This window comes from Ammospiza nelsoni, chromosome 1 (assembly GCF_027579445.1).
Source record: "Ammospiza nelsoni isolate bAmmNel1 chromosome 1, bAmmNel1.pri, whole genome shotgun sequence".
NCBI lineage: Eukaryota > Metazoa > Chordata > Aves > Passeriformes > Passerellidae > Ammospiza > Ammospiza nelsoni.
Genome location: NC_080633.1, coordinates 111,819,097 through 111,840,827, shown reverse-complemented (window position 1 = coordinate 111,840,827; position 21,731 = coordinate 111,819,097). Strand labels below are relative to the sequence as shown.

Here is a 21,731-nt window from a genome sequence, read left to right as displayed (position 1 = left end):
CTGTAGGGAGAAAAAGATCCCAAAACACTCTTCAGTAGAAAGCATTCCTCATGTAATCTTGCCCCGTGGTGCTCACTGTAGCATAAAACTTAATTTTCATGCAAGGAAGTACAAAATGAGCTGTTACCTGAGGAAAGCAGCATCTCATAAAATTATATTGAAATGTACTTTCTGTACTTCTAATTGAGGCATATGCAGTACTGGTAATTCCCTAGAAGAAAAGTCAGCTTTCAACATTGCTATCTGTTATCTGTTCTGGTGAGTGAACGAACACTTTGAACAGTTAGACAGTGATATGCCAACATTTAGATCCTGTACCACAGCATCCTTATATCTGCCCATTTTCAGCTTGTCCAAGGTTTTCTGAACCTGCCTGCTGTAGTTTTCACACAACCTTCTCTCAAGGTTTAGATCACTAAATTGACAAGACACTTTCACTATCACCTGCTTGAAAAATTCAACACAGTCTCCTTTTTGAGGTCAGGAGTATTACTTTCCCAAAATTTTTACTTTTCCCATGCCAATCCCATAGACTTGCAAACACATTTTCTTGGGAAGCCTGAGGGGAAGAGCCCCATATTCACTGACTTATAGAGCTACTGTAAAAAGCACTAATTACTAAGTAATCATTTCCCATTGTTTTTATGCTCAGTATTATCCAAAGCTGTCTCTCTGAATATACATTCCCACTGGAAGATGAATCCCTGACACAAGGAAAGGCTGTATCCTTGCTGCAGGTGACACCAGTTTTGAACAACTTTTCAATTACAGGCAGCAGGCCTAGTATCCTGAGTTGACCTCAATGTTATCTGAGCTCAAAAAGTCTGGCTGACTTTTAGAGCATCCCTTCTGGACTGCTATTAAGCACAGCTGCATTTACAGCTTTCCTCTCAAGTGCTTTCCATCCTTCCACAGCACAGTTCACTGAAGAGATCCTTCTTGTGTATGCTCTGCCCTGCATTAGTACTGCTCTGCCCTAGGCAGTTCCAAAGGAAAACACTTTTCCAGCACACTGAGCTGCCATTCAAAATCCAGCATCCCCAGTGGGCTACCTCTGCAGAACTTGACTGGCTCCCTAACTTTTGTTAGAAGCAAGTGGCTTGAACAACAAACTTTAACAAATTGCTACTGCTAAGTTTTCAAATTTGAGGCAAAATCAAAAGAAAAAGAAGGCCATAATTTTAGTTTCCCCAGAATAGTCAGAGCAGCTTATGAAACAAACTAATTCCCTTCTGGCAGTAAAATACTTATCTAAGGGCAAAAGCAGAATAAGGTTCCTAACATTTGGAACAGCCCAATTTCAAATGAAAGCAAGCTTTCTATCACTCAGGTGCCATTTTCAGATAGAAGTCACACATCAGTCAGGACAGCTGAAGTTAAGCACGTTTTGGCCCCTTGGGGGAAATGATGCCCTTATTACACACAGTAGGTACATCATGTCACAACAGTTTTGTGAGCAGTACCTAAAAACTGCAGCTCCTGTGATGGGCTGCAAGGGTGCAGGATGTGCAGAGAACAGGAGGTTCACAGGGAGGAGCTGACAGCTGGGAGAACGTGACCCTGCCCTGCGGGGTGAGAAAACTGAGGCTTCTTTAGCTGCAGTGAGTGATGCTGCCTTAACCCCATCTGTCCTGACCCTCCTTCTGTGCTGAGGTGACCTGCTCTGGAATGCACATGTTCCACAGGCTGTGGGTGATGAGATGCACTGTCAGAAAGCCCACTTGTGCAGACTTTATGGGTCATGTACGTGCTTTCCTCTCATCTTTACAATGGGAAAAGCTTCTAAGCACAGGGAGTGGAATCTACTCCATAGCTCTGAAGAGGAGTGGTGGCTCCTACTTTGCCAGGTTTATCTTTGATGGAAATAGTGAACCTTATAATGTAAACTACCTCAGAAGTTGTTTTGAGACTTGGGGCATGTTTTTCAGTATGTACAGCTTGTATAAATACATGAAATGGGAACCATAAGAGTCCAATTACATTGGGACTGTGGAATCTCATTGAACAGCACCCCCTAATAAGGAAAGTAGTGGAAGATCTATTTAGAGCATTTATTTCTGGCTTGAGCCACATGACCATGGTCATCTCTGTCTCCCTAGTTGAGAGATGGTCTCTTTTGACCCTTAGATCTATCTGCCTCAAGCTATTCAGGTGTGCCTGTAGACTGAAGAGTTAGACTATGAAAACCTGGTGTTGGGGAGGTGGGGCCTTTTCCAAAAGTAGCAGCAGATATAGAAGCTGCTAGAGCAGAAAGTCACCAAACCAGCTGCATGTCGAGCAATTGCTCTTGGAAACTGAGCAGAGAAAGTGAAATACCCAACATGAGCAATTCTCCCAACTTCTACATGAACTGAACCACAAGAGCCTGTGCAGGAAAGCAAAAGCTTTTCTAAGTGACCAAGTGCTTTACACACTGAGAGCTTGAAAAGTAGGGGGCACATCTCTCCACCCCTCATTGTTCTCTGGCAACTTTGATGTTTTTGATGAAGGAGTAGGATTACAGATGACCAATTCATGATTAAAAATTACAAAGGTCTACAGACTGATCAGACAAATGTTAAATGACATGTAGAAGATATGATATCCTTCTTGACTAAGCAGAGACATAATGATGAGGTTTAAGCAGAACCATAATAGGGAAAAGAGAAGAAAGGCTCTAAAGATAAGGAACCAACTGGATTGATATTTGCACTGCTCAAACTCACCAAAATGAAGGAAAAAAAAAAGAAAAAAGAAAATGTTTAGTCTTAAAAAATTAGTTCTTACTGAATTAAGCAAAACAGAAGCTAAGGAGGTGACATGACTGAAACTACACTATAAACTGAAATTCTGAGAAAAATAATTGCCCCACTTCCCACCCCAAGACATGAACCTGATCAAAATCTCTTCAATGCAATACTACAATAATCAAACACCTGGGAAATGATTATTTGAGGGACTGAAATCTATACTTGCATTTTGAATCATTCTGCACACAATTCACCTAACAGCCTCATGGCCTGACTAAGAAAGCCTAACTGCTCTTACCAAGGGATTAACCTGCAAAATACTGCAAGATAAAGAATTTAACTTAGGACAAATTCATTACAGAGGCAGAGAGAAAAAAAAAACAGATCTGAAGGGCAAAGCAGGGCAATAAGAGAGTGAAGTCCAAAACCAAAAAGCAGGCAGGATCTGAATCAGCACTAAGCTACAGTCTTTGGCTTAGTGCTAAAGCATTTGGGTCTTTCCTCAGCAAGTCACAGTCCATCTGTTAAGCTGAGGAGATCAAGTCTCCCACCAAAAGGAGCAAAAAAATTGTGTGAGGAATTTTGCATTCCTCTCTGGAGGAGCAGTGCCCTCCTGCTGCAGCGACACACCCAGTCTCCAACAGCAACCACATTTTAGATGAAAGCACAGTTGTATGTAGTTCCATGCAGGCATGGATGATGATTTCAGCAGAGAGAGGCTTGGAGGGAAGAAGCAGATAAAACACTGGGAAATGAACTGAAGTAGAACATTTTGTAATGTGTTCTGCCAGTAAGGAAAACTGTAGAAGGAAAAGCAACAAATGCATTCCTTGATGTAGAATCACTCTGCTATTTAAGCCAAGAGACAGATAGATGTGGTAGGGGTATGGGGAGAAGAGGGATTTTTATGGCTTTGCTTTATAAATAAATCACTGCTCTTGAATCCAGAAGACATTTTCCTTGACCACTATATATATGTAACACTTTTACCCTGTTATCACATGCCTGGCAAATTTGTCTTATTGTTTATTCCTATGAAAATAATGGTTTCCTCCTCCTTTTACTCTCTAGCACTCGCTCTGCACTGCTGAACAAATCCTCTTTCCCTTGTCACTTCTCATCTGAGCAGTGGCACCTGTTAGCTTCAAACTTGAGGTTCTCTTGCACCTAATTTTCAAACACTTAGGCCCTACATTGGCCTCTTTTAGACAAAGTTTGTTGAATTAGTAGTTCCTCCAGCACTAGTTTTGATATAAAACTAAGTCAGCTGACTGCTGCTGCAACAGCTTTCTGAGAGCAGATGTAAGAACAGCCTATGGTACCACAGTGCTGCCAAGGGATTAAGTTGGTGCTTGTACACTCTGGAGCCAAAGCCTTCCTCCACTGGTGCCTGAAGGGTCAATTGTCAGTACAATCCATACAGGGATTTAGTTAACATGAATGGGAGTAGTTCAGCTAAATCTCCACTGAATCATTATCCCTGAATGTCTCTGAGGAATTTAACCAGCACCCTTTGCAGCTTCTTGCTTTGTTCAGTGTCTACAACATTAAGTCTACGATGCAATGAGATTCTTGCTTAATCTTGCAGACAATACACTTCTGAAATTTTGCTAATAGAGGATTATTTGGTTTGCATAAGGAAGAATTTTGCCTATAGCAACAGGATAAAAAATGCTAAAGTGCATTATCCTTGTAGATATAATTATGTACTTGGCAACCTGCACCAAACATATTCCAACACATGGGCCAGAGAAGGTTCACAGCTGTAGACAGCAAACAGCATCTCTGCCAGAACGTTTGTGATTTTCAACACACTAAAGGACATGAGTAAAAGACTTCATGCACATAGGGGGAAGATGAAAAAAACAATACAGGCTCAGTAACATATGAAATCAATTTAAAATTGAGAAAGAGACACTCCCCTTTTAGATAAAGCTCAGCAAACCCAGAATACCAAGCCTACACTGAAGCAGTGAAAAGCAACAAACCTCCTGAATCCTCTCCTCAAGCTAAAAAGCCTGTTGTTTGCAATTTCAATGCAAACCTCCTTTTTGCAGAGGAGTCACAGGAATTCTAGCTGCAGTTCTAAATACAGGATATGACCCAATACTACACCAATAAAATTTTATGCAATTAAGCTTTTTTTGTTGAGATAAAACCCATTAAGCTTCAACTTACGTGTTCATCTGAAGCATAAAGGACTTCCATTAGCCGATTGACAAGGTCATTCTCTCCCCCATGTTCTTGGCAGAGAAGTTCAATCTCCCTTAATTTGCCAAAGTAGAAATCCCTTTCCTTCTCCACACCTTCAAGTGCAAGTTTTAATGAATGTACCTGCATAGAAACCAAGACATGATCCATCAGTTTTGAGGTGCACTACAGACAAAAGAACACAGTCTAAAATTTTGTATGTGAAACAATCTTAAATACATATTTGATTTTATAGCTTGAAATGAAGTCCAGTTTTCTTTCTGCAGTGCTAAATTGAACCTTACCCCACAGAGAATCAGGCTCCCCCACTACTCCTCTGGATACATCCTAACCTTGATCCCTAAAGTTCAATTTTCTCAGCACTCTTTTAAACTGAAGCTCAAAGCAGCAGTGAGGAAATCAGGAAAGCCATGTCTCCTAACAGGATTGCCAGAAATGTCATGTAGTGGTAATTACTAAAACTTTCAGCTCAGAACTTGCATTATTTTGCCTGGACAAATGTGTAGTTGTTGGGAAATCTACAATGTCTCCTTGCCTAAAAATACATTGAACTAGCAGAGGAGGGAAATAGTCTAGTTAGGAAATGAAAAGGTCCTCAAGTTACAAATCTGCTATTGCTGCGCTGGTTGTCACCTCTACTGTTCTGCCTCCTCACTTACCACATTTTCCAAACCTGTCTTTCAGCTCTGCTGCCATGGCTGGGTGCACCACGGGCTACCTGCTCTGACTGATGTGCTGTTTCTACCAACAAATTCTCTCAAATGCCAAGTACCTTTCTCCTTGCAACCTTGTTCACAAGAGTCTTCAAGCTACACTGTCAGCCTCAATTTCACCACTAGGACTGCTGCAAATAATTCATGGGCAATGTAGCTGTTAATGATTAGGCTTTGGATAAATCGCAACAGATGCTGTAATATAGTTTCATACCTATATATTTTAAAAAGAGAGGTTTTGTGGGAGCATAACATATAAACTTCTGTCTAATGGGGTATACACAATCAGGAGAACATCTAAGTGGCTCAGAAATTCAGAGGACAGCAGCATAAAAACCAACAGAAATAATCACAGATAAAGCTGTCTACAGTAAACACATTGACCACAATCACATCCAATTACAACCAAACATTCACATTTTAAATCCTGCAATTATACAAATGATTTTTTAAATAAAACATGCTAAATAAATTAAATCATATCAGACTACATTTCAGTGAACTAATACAATTTAATAGAAACTTCTGTGTTGCCAGTTCTACTGCAAGTTAATTTATTTTCTTCACTAGTAAAAATACCAGGAGAGTTCAAACAATGCTTTGATAGCCTACTAAATCCTTTCAGTTTGTTTTTCCATGACTGCTGAGCAAGGGATGCCTTTTTCTTACCTTTGATTGCACTCTCAAAGGCATCAAGCAGCAGAACTGACCTGTTACCAGAGCAGGATCTCAGGGCACCTCATTTATGCACGAATTCATTTCTGACCAGCTGTCTAAGTGTGACACTCAAGTCTTTCTTGACAGTTTGAATCCATTATGGATATAATGACCAGTCACCTTAAAATTAACTATTTTATTACAAAAGTAGGAATAGCAAAATGAAGCAAGAGTTTACAATATTCTGGTCTACAGATGAAAACCTCATACTTAGGATGTGCCTTCTGGAACTGCCACAGCATATTGCTTGAGAGCAATGCCTGAATCCAGCCAGAATAAGAATGTAACTGCTTCCAGATCTCTTGCCCTGTGCTTGCTAGAGCTTGGGAAAACAATGAACTTCAGCTGAAAAACTGGCAGCTAATAGCTGAGACTATCTCCCCTTCTGACCTATTTACTATGAAGACATTCTCCTGTTTTCATTCTCTCACATTCATGCTGTTTAAAGAAATAAAATCATTAAAGTATGTACATGTGCACAGACTTAATTAACTAGTGTATATAGTAAACATTGCTATAACCCAACTAGATATGCTTCCCTTCAGCTCCAGCTACCTGTGTGTGCCATGTGAATCCATATTTCCTCAGACACTTTGCATATCTGCATACTACTTTTCCCTTCCATAAGCATGCCAGAAGGCTGACACTTGAGGAACAGATCATGTCAGCTCCCATGCTCTATTTCTGGACTGAAAGCACCCCTCTGCAGCCCAGGTAATGGGTGCAAAGGCAGCAGTTCCTACTGACTGGACTTTTCTCTGCTGGCACTCACTGGTACCATGAATACTCACAGGGCTGCAGAGCCAGGCTGCAGATTAGGCCCAACTGTAGGCAAAAAGACACAGTGATGCTGCTTTCAGAAACTACATGTATACCAGCACACAGCTAATAGTTCCTGGGACCATTCTCCACCTGTAAAAGTCCCTCTCTGTCTGCAACAGCCCCTGGTTTGTGTTGTCACCTCAGCTGCACTCAGACACTCTTCGGGAGAGAGTCATTTCAATGCTGTGGGTAATCAAGTTCCAGTGCACAGTGACACTACTTGGAATTTAATTTTGGAGTTTAATTTACTGGCTTCAATCATAGTTTGAAGATGATTTTAAATGAAACTTTAAGATTGTAGGGAGCCATTAACTGGCAAATGTTAGGGATGCTTACAATTATTACAAATAGCTCATTAAGCTACACTATGGCAAAACATAGTGTACAGACATCCCTACTGATTAAACTTTTCTGCTACCAATTGCATGGAAGTTCAGGTGTTTCCATCTCCCTCAACTGCTGTCCATGAAAGGAATGAAAAAACAATTAGAGCCACATAGGACTCAGATATCCAGGACACAATTCAGCACTTCTTACTTATAATCAACACAGAAACACAAACACCGTAATGGTGGCTGCTGCCTCATCTCCACAACTGCTGCAGAGTAGTAAAAACCAGGCAATTTGGCTCTTGCAGCATGCTCACACTGGGGGGTCAGGAAAACCTGGCTCAGAGCTGCTTGCAGCATAGCTTTTTTGGCTCGTGTAACACAGCCATGGTTTACAAGTATCCATTAGTGGGAAATGAGATACCAAATGCTGTCAGCATTAAGAAAAAAAGGCTTCCAGACCATTCTAGCTAGATGATGTCTCTTAAAAACTAGCTATTAAGGAATCAGTTTTTCATATGCTCAAAATTTCTTCTTCTCTTTGGTGATGGGGGAAGTCATGTTTTCCTTCAGGGTTATTTGTATATAAAGCTTAAGGTTTTCACACATGGAATGTGCTAGGAATATGTTAGCAGTGGATGTGATAGTGACTGTTTCAGTAAAGATCAAATGTTTCTATGTTGCTCAGATGCCAACCAACTCTTCCTCCTGAAGCAAACACATTCTGACTTCTCAGTACAAATGTTGTGGTTTAAGTTGCATTAAGTTGACATTTGAACTCTGCTCGACACTGATTAAAAAAAAAGGATTCCATAAAAAATATATACATCCATTCCTTGTGCAACATTTAAAAACTTTTCTGTTCCAGCAACAATCTAGAGCCCATTTGGAAAGCAGGAGGATCCCATTGTGCTCTCTGCTGCTCAGAATGATACCCTGAATCCACAGAACACCATGTCTGGGATGTGGCAATCCATCCACCACCTTTCAGAGCACAGCTCATCAAAAACATGCAAACAGTGCCCCAGCAAACTGAAATCATTGCTGCTCAGGTCAATGCAAGTCTGAAGCTGAAATGCCTTTAACTGTGGAAAATTATACTTGATCCAGAATAATGACTGCTTCCTGAATGCAGCTGCCAGGAGCTCTAAAATACAAGTTTTTTCCTTTCCATTTTCCCTCAGCAAGGACAAATATAGGGCTCAGGCCTCATATATAGTAGTGGCATTCACACCATTCTGACAGCACAGTCTCAAGCCAGATGCAGGTATTTATTCTTGTCCAGTGCAGACACTCTTGCAGTTCAGAAATGAGAGAATGGTATAAAGCTCCAGAGCATAAACAAAAGTGAAGCCCTTACATTCCTAACATTACAGAATTTCTGAATTTTTTTCAATTATATCACAAAACATTATTTATAATATAACTAAGTATTCTCAGAAAGGTAGATTGCATTTTTAAATGAAAATAGTGTGTTAGCATCTTTAACACTTTCCTTACAGAAAGCAGAGCACAATGCTCTAGTCTCACTTTAACTGCAAATCTCTTAACACCTTGGTATGACAAACAGGCTTGTTTTCTCCACAGGGGAACATTAAATGATTTATTTCAAATTAGTAATACACAAGAGCAAAGACACTATTTGGATTTTTCCTATCCAGGTGAAATAAAAGATATATTTCAACATGTAATAAAATTACCATGCTTCAGCAAGACTTACCCGTCACTCCTAAGATCATAATTTAAAAATACTGGCAAAAATCAGTCATCTCTGCCAGACATTATTTTTCACAATAAATCTCTTCCTTTTTTTTATTTCTTTCCAGCTGAACTATTTCCACTTTTTGTCCCTTTGTAATTCTGAAGAGCATAATTCATCAGAAGACAATATTAGATTTCATGCCTGCCTGTGACAATGAATGCATCTACTTTTGTGCCTAAAGCAAATTTACCTGTTCACTGAGCTGTATGACTTGAGTTTCCAAATCTTTATCTGATTTGGATGCTGAGCTGCTTGGTGTAGCTTTTTTTGCTGAAGATGGGCGAGAAGGTGTTGATCCTGGTTTAGAAGCTGGACTGGATTTAGCAGCACCTGAAAAACACAGTAAATAAGTAAACATTAAACAGGATTGATCTCTGTAATAAATGCATTCCTATTAATCTGGTACTGAAACACAAGAATTGATTTTACAGCCATCCATCCTTTCTCTTACTTCAAGGTGACAGTAGATGAAATTCCACTGCTGTTATGCCTTGGGAAAGGAAAAACCACATTTCCTATCAATCTGAGTCTGCTACTGAGAGTGAGGCAACTCTAAAACCAAAATAAACAACATCACACCAGGAATAAAAAGTTCCCTTAGATCTGAGCAGCTTTCAGCTCAAAAAAATATGCTGTTAAGAGAGCATTCCCCCACCCCATTACTTAACATATCCAGCTATCCTCAATTTCCCCGGAGAAAGAGCTGAAATAAAGTCAGCTAAACTGCCTCTGTGCTTTTTTAATTTTCAAATGTAAACCACTCCGAGACAAGAGCATTAAAACTCAGAGCAGAATTAAACCCATTGGTGAACTCACAGTTGGCCACAGTGACCAGAAGATGTATTTTGATATCCTTAAGTTTTCCTATTTCTTTTTAATTACTTGTGCTGCAAAGCTGCCAGAATATAGAGCAACATCTTCACCAGCAAAAATGGCAAGTAATGAGTGCGCACTCAGTAATGAGTGCATGACTCTTTTTCCACAATAACTTGGCACATAAATGCCCAAGCAGAGCAACAGTTGTGTGAAAGGGTTTGCAGTGCCTTCACAGGAACCTCCCAGGCAGCTCCTCACGCCTTGCTCTGCCTCTCCATCTTTCCTCTCTTCATGCTGGGTGCTCCTTACAGTCACTGAGCCCAAACACGAGGGCCTGGCTCACAGCTCTCCCCCAGCACTGCACTATGCCTCAGCCTTTTCTTTGTTCCCTCCAACAAGGAATAAACTTGAGATGCACTGGAGGGACATCTGATACTGGTTTGGTTAAGGAGACAAAACAGAAACTCAGCCTCTCTCTGGCCTCTGATTTATTAAGCAGGCAGGCATGTGAATCAGAGGTCCTGCTCAGCAGCACCCATGTTCATCACTGATTCCTACAGTGAGCAAAACACAGCCATCCAAACGCGCTGACAGGCTCCACGCCATCCTCCACCATCAGATGCTGTCAGTTCTGAACCCTGAGCCACACAGGAGACAGCCCTGGTCCAGCAGGCACCCAGCTCCCAGCTGGGCTCTGAGCTTGCTGCTCACCACTTCCACAGGGATTTTGCCCAGGCTTTCTCAGCAGCCACCCTCTACCCCACACCTCACCAGCTGCTCCTCCCATAGGATTACTTGATTTATGGCACACCACAAATTGTTCTAAGTTGTCATTTCCACAACGTATCCCCAGTGTCAGACAATGCTTTAATAAAGCAATTCTTTGTAAAACCAATGTATTAAAAAAAGCCATTACTAGGAAGAAACGGCAAGGAGGCAGGGAGAGGCAGAGACAGCCTGTGGGGCCATGCATGTGCCCAGACTGTGGAGCTCACAGAGTCTCACTGACCCAGAACTGTGACAGTGGTTCATTGGAGGAGCTGGCAAGTGATGGCAAGGAGAGCAGCAATGGGTTATTTAATCAAGCTTAAGCTTTCCTGATTTAGTCACAGGCCTCCCTCTGTAGCAAGAATCTCCTCCCATCCCTATGGATAACTCTGTATTAACTGGGTCACCTAAAGCCAACAGAACACAAACAAACCACATGATAATTCAGTTAGCATGTGTAAACATTTCTGTGCAAGACGGCCATCCTCCTTTTCGATGCTCTTTAATATAAGACAGATAAGGGGGGAAAAAAGCATACTGGCAGGGGTTTTTCGTGGTTGTGTTGTTGGTTTTTTTCCCTTTTGTTCAGTGTTTTTTGTTTTTGTTTTGTTTCTTTTAGAAACTGGTGACTCCAACATCTTCCGTGTCTGTTGCATACACAAACTCTTCTCTAGCAGATTTCAGATACTTGCTAAAGTTGGGAAACTTCAGTGTTTTGTATATGTCTGAAATGAGACTTTTTTCACATCATACTTAGATCAGCAAAGAATAAATAATTTGTTGAAAATCATTAATAATGCCAAGATCTTTTGCCGTTATTTTTCTTTCTGAAATTGCCTAACTCTACCATTCTGCCCTCAATGCTTTCAAGGTTCAGCCCATATTATAACTAAGTAAAAATCAGCCGGTTTAGAGCAGGATTGCTAAAACATTCTCAAATAATTTTCATTTGGATTAGCAGATGAACAGAAGTAAGCTAGTGTCAAAATATGCAATAAGAACACACACATGAAATAAAATCACTTTGAGTCTAGCATTCTAGCTGGGTCACAAGTTGTTTAATGACCAAAGCAGCAACATTTACTTCTTATTGTGTTCTACAACTACAAGATGCAGGTTCAGGGCATCAACTGAAAAGTAAATGCTTTAAAGTTGGCACAGAGAGAGCTAAGGAAAGAGCAGGCACAAACATTTGATCCCCAGGTATTCTCTCTAATTTGCAGCTGAGGTGCCCTCCCAGAGCTGAGAAAGCCTCATCCCCAGTGCCTGCAGCACTGACATTGGCATTGTATTGTGCCCTCCTTTGAAAACAACAAAGCCCTTTGGATTTCTACAGCAAAGTGCCACTAAGCTTTATAAAGCTTTTTTTTTTTTTTTTTAAATAAAGTCCAGACAAATCAAAAGAAATCAACTTTTGCTCCACTGCTCAGGATCAGCTCTTAAATGACCACAATATTCCAATTTCAGTAACACAGATAAAAACCAGTTAACTAGTTACTAGGAAGTATCAGCAACAGCTGGATAAAGCTTAATTGCAACAGAGAATGCTCAGGGATTTCTAATCTAAAATTTCCTGGAAGAAAAAAAAAAAGCTTTACTGCACATTTATTCTAAGGCATCAGTTTTATAATCAGCCCAGAAGTAAGTTTCCATTCTAGCAGAAGCCTAATTTCATAAAATAATTAAAGGATGCTGGTCGGTGGAGTAATGCAAAGTACTTGAAACAGCCAGATATCTAAAGAGAGACAAAAGATCTTGATAGACTTAATGACTTGGTGTTGAGCAATGGTTTTGCAGTCAATTAGTGCAATAATGGAATAACTCCTAATGTACTGCTCAGAGGGACTACATAACCCAAGCAGTTTATAATTATTAAATTCTTTCCAACATAATTTCTTCCATGAAAATATTTATATATGACCCATTTACACATTCTGAGAAAGCACAAAATTTTATACAGGTATTTTAGGTAAAAAGTATCCAATAATCATCTCTTTTCCCTGATCAGTGAGAGAATTGCATTGTGATCTGCAACATAACCGTTTGCCATTATTAATTCCTCTTCAAGCTTACTGTTGATGTTCACACAGAAATGTAGGGCCCTTCCCTGGAAAAGAACGTCCCCATGCCCCAAAACATGCTGGCAGCCAAAAGACTGGGAAGCACTGTGGCAGGAAAGGGTTTGGGGGTCCTGGTGGGCACTGAGCTGAACTTGAGCCAGCAGAGCACCCTTGAGCAAGGAAGGCAGTGCTGGGCTGCACTGGGAGAGCACCATCAGCAGGCTGAGGGAGGTGATGCTCCCCCTCCAGTCAGCACTGGAGAGGCCCATGAGGAATGCTCAGCTCAGTTCAGGGCTCCCCAGGACGGGACAGACATGGATGAACTGGAGAGGGTCCAACAATGGGCAACGAAGACTAAGGGATGGGGCACCTCACACACAAGCCAGGTCAGAAAGCTCTGTCTGTTCAGCCTGGAGAAGAGAGGCTTCAGGGGGATCTCATCTACACCTCAAGGGAAGGTACAAAGAAGGAAGGAAACAGGCTCCTTTCAGCGGTCCTTAAAGGATGGGAGGCAATGGGCACAAAATGAAACCCAACAAATTCCATTCAAACATAAGAAAAAACTTCTTCACTCTGAGGGTTATCAAATACTGGAACAAACTGTACAGAGAGGTTGAGGAGTTTCCAGCCTCAGAGATACTCAAAATGTGACTGGATATGGTCCTGGGCAACCAGCTCAAGGTGACCCTGCTTTCAGCAGAACAGTTTGACAGGATGATCTCAGAGGTGTCCTCCCACCTCCACTGTTCTGTGAGAACTTCTGTGACAGCATGCTCTGATTTTAGGTCAGTGCAGGGTTCCAATTAGAATATTTTTGTAAACAGTATTGCAGCTGTTTCAATTAGCACCTGGATAACTTCTTGTACCTGCCCACATAACAATAGCAGAGATGAGAAAAGTCAATTCACAATTGAAAGACAAATTATTCTGTTCTTTTACTGAATTAAGATGAACCAGCTTTGAAATGCATTTCGAGGTTTCCATCTGTGGTACTCCAGAAACAATTACTAATTTTTTTGTTAAAAAACCCCATAATTAAATGCATCCCACACAGTTTCAGCTTCACTACTCTTTTTGCTAAATACCTAAGTTCTACAAACAGATGCAAACTTCTGCAACATAAAACAGTGGCTCTTGGCACCGTGCAGCTTTGGGTACAAAAAAGCTGTGCTGCAAATTCCAGTTCTCTTTACATCACAGGCACAGTCTTGTAACAAGAGACCTACTTAACATTCAGAGAGAAATCTTCCTTGAAGCTATATGAGTAATTAGTATGCTATTAAATATTTATGCAAAATTTCAAGGAAACACGTGCATGAATGCAGTGTGGACGTGCATAAGGAGAGTGTGGAGAGCAATGGAAGCCCTGAGCAAGCACAAGACTTGGCTGAGCCCACACAACCACTGCTTCAGTGGAATTTGGGAATCACTCACAGTCTATTTTAGTCAAATTAAAGGACTTCATAAAATGAATATTCCTGATTCATACCACAGGAGAAAAACCAAACCCAACAAGAGGCCTCAGTAATTTCTTCACAAGCTGAAGAAAAACCCTCCACCCGCTTAAACCAAGAGAGTGAGAACAGCAGATTAATTAATATTCACACACTCTTATTATTGTAGCTACACCAGGACACAAGCAAATGCTCAGTTTAGGGACACTTAATGAAATAAGCAATCACAAATGATACTTAATGGGAATTAAATGACCTCAGACAAAATCTGACTTAACTCCGAATTCTAATGCTGCAGTGCAGCTGTCCTAATTATATTGTGGCACTGCCTTCCCCTGGCTGGCAGGACCCTTCTGTCCTCTCAGCTCCTCAAACTTTCACTGCTCCTGGTCCAGTACAGCCTGGTGAGCTCTGCATTCATCCTTTCTGCCACACAGCTGGCAAAGAGAAGTGTGTGTGAGTACTTGAAATTTTCACAATTTCAAGAGAACTATCCAAGTGAGAAAATCCAGTGGAGGCCACCTGTCAAATGAAAAGGTTTTACTGGTGGCCTCACTGCCTCAGTTTGTCTTTAATACAAGATTTGATGGAAGAGAACTAACCAAAGCCTTTCCCCCCCTCATCAAAAATGAAGACTGTACTCTAGATTTAAAATAACCAATATTTATTTATTATTTAAAATAATCAACAACTCTATTTGCTCTAGAAATATCTTTAGTATGCAAACATTTATTTTCAATGGATGGAACTATTCCACAGGCTTAAAAGAAGAACACAGTTTACAAATTCAAGTGCTCTTAAAAACCTGTGTTTTCTAAAATCTCACTGTCTGCTTAGCTCTAGGGAGAAAGCAGTCTCAAAAGGAAAATCTAAAAAAATCTACAAAGAAATGCATGTTGGAAAAGGAAAGAATGTGCAACATTTGTGCAACACAGACACTCAGACCACACCCATGGTACACTGAAAATTAAATAGCCATTTTCACCACTGCTTTTCCCAACACAATCATCTCTCTCGAAAAAGGCCCTGGCTCATGCACTGCAAGCGCGCTGCCTCCTGGTCCAAATTCTCGAGCTCAATGGATTTAAAAATTAAATGCTCCTCATGCTGGCAGGGGAGATGTGTCTGTGTACAGCTGAGCCACTTTACCTCCCAGGCCGGCGCTGTCACTGCACATGCTGTTCCCCTCGGTCAGTACAATTCCTTGGCCTTGTATGAACCAGGGATGAAAACGCTCTCAGTTTGTCACCCTGCGGCTCTTTCCATCCCTAGCTCTGCCACGCTGTCCTGCGGCACTGCACCACAGGGAACAGAGATTGCCATTGCCAGCACCTACTGCCTGCCACTGGGGGAAAAGGTAGCAAGTCTTGGTGGAAAGCAAAAAAAAAGCATTAGGAGTTCTCCAGCCTCCCAGGAGTTCTAATTGTATCACTAGCTGCTAAAATAAAGACCAGACCGGACTTGCTGAGTATTTTTACCCCTCAAAATTAATTTACAGCACATCTGTCACAGCAGGATATACTGTTTCCCTACAGAAAATCAGTATTCCTCTTGTGCAATTGGCTTTTCGATGGCACATTATATATAATGCATTCATGCACAAACAGTTCATTCTGCCCTGGTTATTTTCCCTGTCATAGCATGAGTATTTTTAGCCCTCATGTGATCCTCCAGTATTTTCCAGCTCTGCTTTAGTCATCCTGCTCTCACTGAATATTTCAAACTAAAAAAATCTAACAGCCTTCAGATCTAAGAACCTCTCACATTTTTAGCTTGCATGTAAATAATTAATTTTATTAAGCTGTCTTATACCCGTGTATTTTTGACACCTCCCACCCATACACTAGAGAGTGCTCCATGGAGATTTGCTCTGACATACAGGAATACTTACATAAGACACTAAGCTAAAATCCTGACAACCTGATCACTATTTCCAATTTTGATCAGATGAAGCCTTTTCCGCTATTTCCCACAGGGAGCATTAGAACTGGCACAAACAACAGTGCCCTAATATTTTAATCCTGCGCCACAATTTTGACTCTACATCTGTAGGCTGTTTACCACTGCATTAGAGCACAGCGGAGGCTGTAGGAGATCGAAAGTCGGCTCAGGGCTGGCAGATGGCATCAGCTCTAAAAGCAGCTGTGGTGCTGCTGCCAAGAGCCTACAGCAGTGCTCTGTGCTGCTCCTTCAAGGAGGAAAAGACCCTCATTTCCCCACCTGGGAGCTGCAGTCACCTGGTGAAACCTTGCTGCTCCTGCTGTGTCTAGAAGCACCCTGTGGCACGTTACCAAAGCCATCCACCCACGGCACCACCGCCAGCTCGGCCACAAATCGGCTCTGTCCCTGTAGGAGGGGACAAGGCAGTGTGAGGGAGGCACAGCAGATTAGTTGTAGGGACCTATTTATGCTTCCATTTCCAAGCTGCATTATCCTTGACCTGCGCTGACTCCCCAGTAGGATCATCTTCGCAATGGGAAGGGCTATGGCTGTGGGCCTACCCACCAATTAACACAAGAACCAGTGCATTTTTACACTTCTCGAGTTTTGGGTTCTTCTAAAAGTGTTTATTTTTCAAATTAAAGAAGACCACACTCTCCATTTATAGAGATACAGGTTAACATCCATTTACAGGTACAGGAAGCAGCTACCTGATACCAGGCATCCCATCAAGCTTTAGAGTCTGATTAAAATATCAAAAATAATTTCAATTCATGCCAGTACCTTTCTGGATAAGTTTTTGGAGCAGGCTTTAAGGATCTGACCACTTGTTAACTCAAGGACATCTATCTTAATCTTCTTCTGAAAACACATTGTTAGAACAGTGTTATAAGGCATTATGAATAGTCAACAATCATCTCCTAAATCACTCAAGCCCAAAACTGTCAAAGGGCACTGGAAGAGTTACTCCACAGATCAAAAGGAATCACCTGAAATGCATATGAAACTGCCAGTAGCTAAAGTAAATTATTCCTTTAGAAATACATATATCTAATCAATCTAGATTAGGCATATTTTAAAGCCTGCCAAACCCCCAAATATGAATGAGTACCCATATATCTGCTTGCTCCTGACACCAAACAATAGGTGTGTACATTCAGGTACGTCCACTGCACTCTGTTTAAAAACTTTTGGATTATGCTGAAAGATCTTCTGGGTTCTTTATTTTTTCTATTTTTTCTGTTTTTTCTCATGAGTGCTACCTTTTGTTTTGTTAATGAAATGACAAAGCAGTACTACTAAAACTTCAAAGCTTCATTGTTAAGGTAGAGCAAGTCACACAAATTAATAATGGCACCAAGCTGTGGGGTGTGGTGCTGGAGGGAAGGGATGCCATCCAGAGGGACCTTGACAGGCCTGAGAGGTGGGTCTGTGCAAACCTCATGAGGTTCAACATGGCCAAGTGCAAAGTCCTGCACCTGGGTCAGGGCAATCCCAAGCACAAATACAGGCTGGGTGGAGAATGGATTGAGAGCAGCCCTGAGAAGAACTTGGGGCTGTTGGTTGATGAGAAGCTTAGCATGAGCCAGCAATGTACACTTGCAGCCCAGAAGGCCAACAATATCCTGGAGTTTATATCATGGTTCCTATACCAGCTGTAATGAATACCCTTTCCCTTCCAGCTAAGTGTGGAAGACAGAGGTACAGAAGCACATCTTTCATGGTAATTTCCCAACTACCCAGAACTTGCTCCTGCATCATGCCAATTTACTCCCAAACAGCAGGAGAAGAGGCACACACAGGTTTGCAGATGCATACAGAAGTCCTCCCAGAGCATCAGTAAAGGCTCCCATTCCTTCCTACGTGCAGGTTCTGTGATGGGGTGAGGCAAGGCACAAAGGCACTGTACATCAGCGCCATGAAAATGTGCTCCTCCAGAATTCAGTAAGCTCATGGAATGACTGGCACCTAACTGAATTAGTTCTGTTCTGAAATGTAAGCAGCAAGGAAAGCTGGAACTCTCATTTCACCCAGCATCATGTAATGTCCACACCCCACTATCCTCAGCTTAGAAATTCAACTAGTGCTCTGCCTGTCATACTTCTGGACAATATTTAAGTTAATAATGAAGGAAATTTTCCATGAAAAAGCTAACTCTCACAGCCACAGGATCTTATCAAACTCATCACACTATCTGAGTTGTACAATTCCATACAAAGGCTGGGAAGGCACAGGACCTGCTCTTCATGCAACCAACAAGACAACATGACGTTACTGCATTATCCTCCACATCAGCTGGCTGGTTCCACTCCAGTAGCTATTCAATTTCTGTAGGATTGTCACCTGCACAGCTTTAATTTGGATGACATATTTGTGACTTTGGGAAGAACAGACCATCTGTAAGAAGAATTAACAAGCACAGTAAAGTCTGTGTTTAATAAAAGTGTCTTTTCCAATTTCTGAATTGGACATCATCTTGACATTAGCACTTGGGTTTTCTGTTTCCAAAGGGAGTGCAAGACATCACATGAGAAATTGGAACGTACCAGACCCTGCAATTCAGAAGTTCAGGCATAAGAAGGTGCAAAATAAAGAATGTAAACAAGCTTTAGAAGCCCAGAGTAGCACTGCCTGATATTAGGTGCCCTATTCCCAGGAAGCACTAATGAGCTGAGGGCAGCTGGCCAAGTATGCCCCACTCTGACGTCAGAAGTGATCAGAGCAGAACACTGAAATCTGGGTAGGATTCCAGAGCACAAGGCAGCCTAAAAGAGAGGGTGCTTCATGCTTCACACCTGCCCCTGCTTTTGTGAGTACTGCTGCATATCCAAGCCCATGTGAGGACAGGTCACAAGTTTAAAATCAACTAAATATTAATCCTTATTTGAGGAATGAGTTAGCATAAACCTAGGACAAACCAATAAAGGAATTAGGTGTGTGTGCATGTGTATTTCCATATGCACAAACCTATGTCCAGTAATACTTTTTTAGTGCCAATTTCTTTTTCTTAAATGTTAGCTGCTCTCCTCTTCACTAAATTCTCAGTTAACAAAACCAGCATCTGCTTAGTGACTAGTCACAGCTACACTACATAAACACCAAAGATCAGGGTTGCTCCTTTGGTCTGTTCCAGAAACACTGCTGTGGTTTAACCCAGCAGGCAGCTGAGCCCCCACAGCTGATGGCTTACTGTCCCCTGCAGTGAGATGGGGGAGAAACTCAAAAGGGGAAATGTGAGAAAATTCATGGGTTGAGATAAAGACAGTTTATTAGGTAAAACAAAATCCATGCAAACAATTCATTCACCACTTCCCAGGGGCAGGCAGGAATTAACCTATCTCCAGGAAAGCCAGACCATCACTCATAATGGTGATTTGGCAAGACAAATGCTGTAACTCTAACATCCCTCCCCACCCTTCTCCTTATTCCTCCAGCTTTTCTGGCTAAGCACGATGCCATGTGGTATGGATTATCTGTGCAGTCTATTGGGGTCAGCTGTCCTGGCTGTGTCCCCTCCAAATTTCTTGGGCACCCCCAGCCTGCTTGTTGGCAAGGCAATGTGACAAAGCCTGGACTCTGTGTAAGTACTGATTAGCAATAATTAAAACATCCATGCCTAATCAACACTGTTTTGGTTTGAAATTCAAAATTTAGCACCAATCTCCTCTGAAGAGTCATCTCTGTTCTAGCAAAACCCAACACATGCACAAAATAAAAAATTAGAAGACTGAGGTATCTTTGTGAAAGAGCAAAAGCTGTATGTTTTTCAGTTAGGAGGACTAGCATACCCACATAATAAGCACACATAAAACCAAAAATAACTTAATTTTTGTTCTTTTGGTCAGCCCTTCAGATTTGCAAACATTTTACTCACCATAAAAATTAAAAAAGAAATCAGCCTGTATCAGCATTTTCCTATAAAGGTGGAGGTGTGAAAGAGCAATACACTCCATTTAATGTTCTTGAATACACTTGCACATACCACATTCAGCAACAGGATTGTTAAAAGCCTTTGTCTCCACCACCAGACATTACTGGAGTCCATGTCATTTACATGAAGGGAGTTCAGTGGAGGAGACCCTATGCTGAATAGGGCTGGGCCAAACTAGAGCACAGAAGATGTTAACTTTCTGCTCTCTCAAGATGCTAAGCCTATGATAAGGTAAAAAGAATGGCACAACCACCCAAGGAAATAATTTTTAACTAGTATTTAAGTAGAGCGGATCACAGTTTATAATTGTCTTCAGAGACAGAAATGGAATTCTTTAAGAGGCAAAATACCTGCAGTTGGAGAGTTTGCATGGTGAGACTTTTTGGGCAGGTTAAAGATCTGTTCACCAGGATCTGGTGGAGGAAGAGCGTCTTGGCCTTGTCGAGCTTCCACAGGATCATACTCCTTCCCATCATAGTTAGCATCAAAGAACTTCTTAAACCATTGAATGAAATCTAAGTTGTCTTGGAAGCGCCCTTTGACCAGTTTTTCCACAGGAATTACCTAAAAGGTAGATATTAACATCCAATATTACATCACTGCTGTTTTTAAATATAAAAATTACATATGCACATTTATTTGGAAAAAATCTACTAACTGCACCAACAAATAAACCTTTGCCATTGTTTTGCTTCTAAAAGAAAGAGGCAATTTGCAAGTGCTCTTAAAAATGAAAACAAAACCCAGTGAGACCCAGCCTTTGAAGTAGCAATTCATAGGGTGCATGTAAGCCTTTATAGCTATGGCTCCACAGAAGTACCCCCTTACATCCCATGGGTACATCCCATGATGAATGACACTGCTCTGGGAGTAACACTGTATTCAGCCAGCTAGAGATTTCTGGTTTTAATGGACATGGTATAGTTTGACATGCTACAAACCAACAATTCTTCAAAAACTCCAGACAGATGTTTCTTTCTCTCTGTCCTACTGTTTGAACTACAAAGCCCAGCAGCTTTTCCAAGACATGCTAAAGTTCAAACCAACCTACATTTTGGCAGCACATGGTCGTCATATGAACCAAGCCTGAGGTTTTAACCTTGTAATTTCTTTCTTTTCCACATATAGCTATACATAGAACAGTTTGTGGACATGTAGAAGTTGACTTAAATGCCTTTTAAAGTTCTACTAAAAGAAAGGAAAGGCTATGAGGATGTCTCCACATCCTCTAATATCTTAGAAATTTTTCACAGACATGAAACCTCCAAAAGGTGTCTTCAGCCAATATCAGAGTACTCAAGGCTTCCAGACACTGTGGGCAGACAGGGACTACAACAGCAGAAAAGCTGCCCTGCTTTGTTTAATTCATGCAGCTGATTAAAACAGCCAAGTTGGGTGGACCTCACTGCCTCTTGAATGTTATGAAGTTTCAGCTGGAGAAGGGTTTTCATTTTTTTCTTCAGGATTAAGCCAACTGT

At 41.3% G+C, this 21,731-nt stretch overlaps 1 protein-coding gene across 5 annotated transcripts in view; it reads right to left on the bottom strand.

The window, feature by feature from the left end:
- MAPRE2 (microtubule associated protein RP/EB family member 2) overlaps positions 1-21,731 on the bottom strand; it is a 98,023-nt gene that overhangs the window by 2,957 nt on the left and 73,335 nt on the right. For 3 of the 5 annotated variants that reach the window (XM_059466089.1, XM_059466098.1, XM_059466114.1), the window contains 3 exons: positions 20,604-20,817; positions 9,474-9,613; positions 4,908-5,063 (listed from right to left, as the gene is read on the bottom strand). In XM_059466089.1, coding sequence (XP_059322072.1) covers positions 4,908-5,063; positions 9,474-9,613; positions 20,604-20,817 — 510 coding nt within the window. Of the gene's footprint in view, positions 1-127; positions 212-4,907; positions 5,064-9,473; positions 9,614-20,603; positions 20,818-21,731 lie in introns of all 5 variants that reach the window. The other 2 variants (XM_059466106.1, XM_059466079.1) reach the window with 1 other exon arrangement.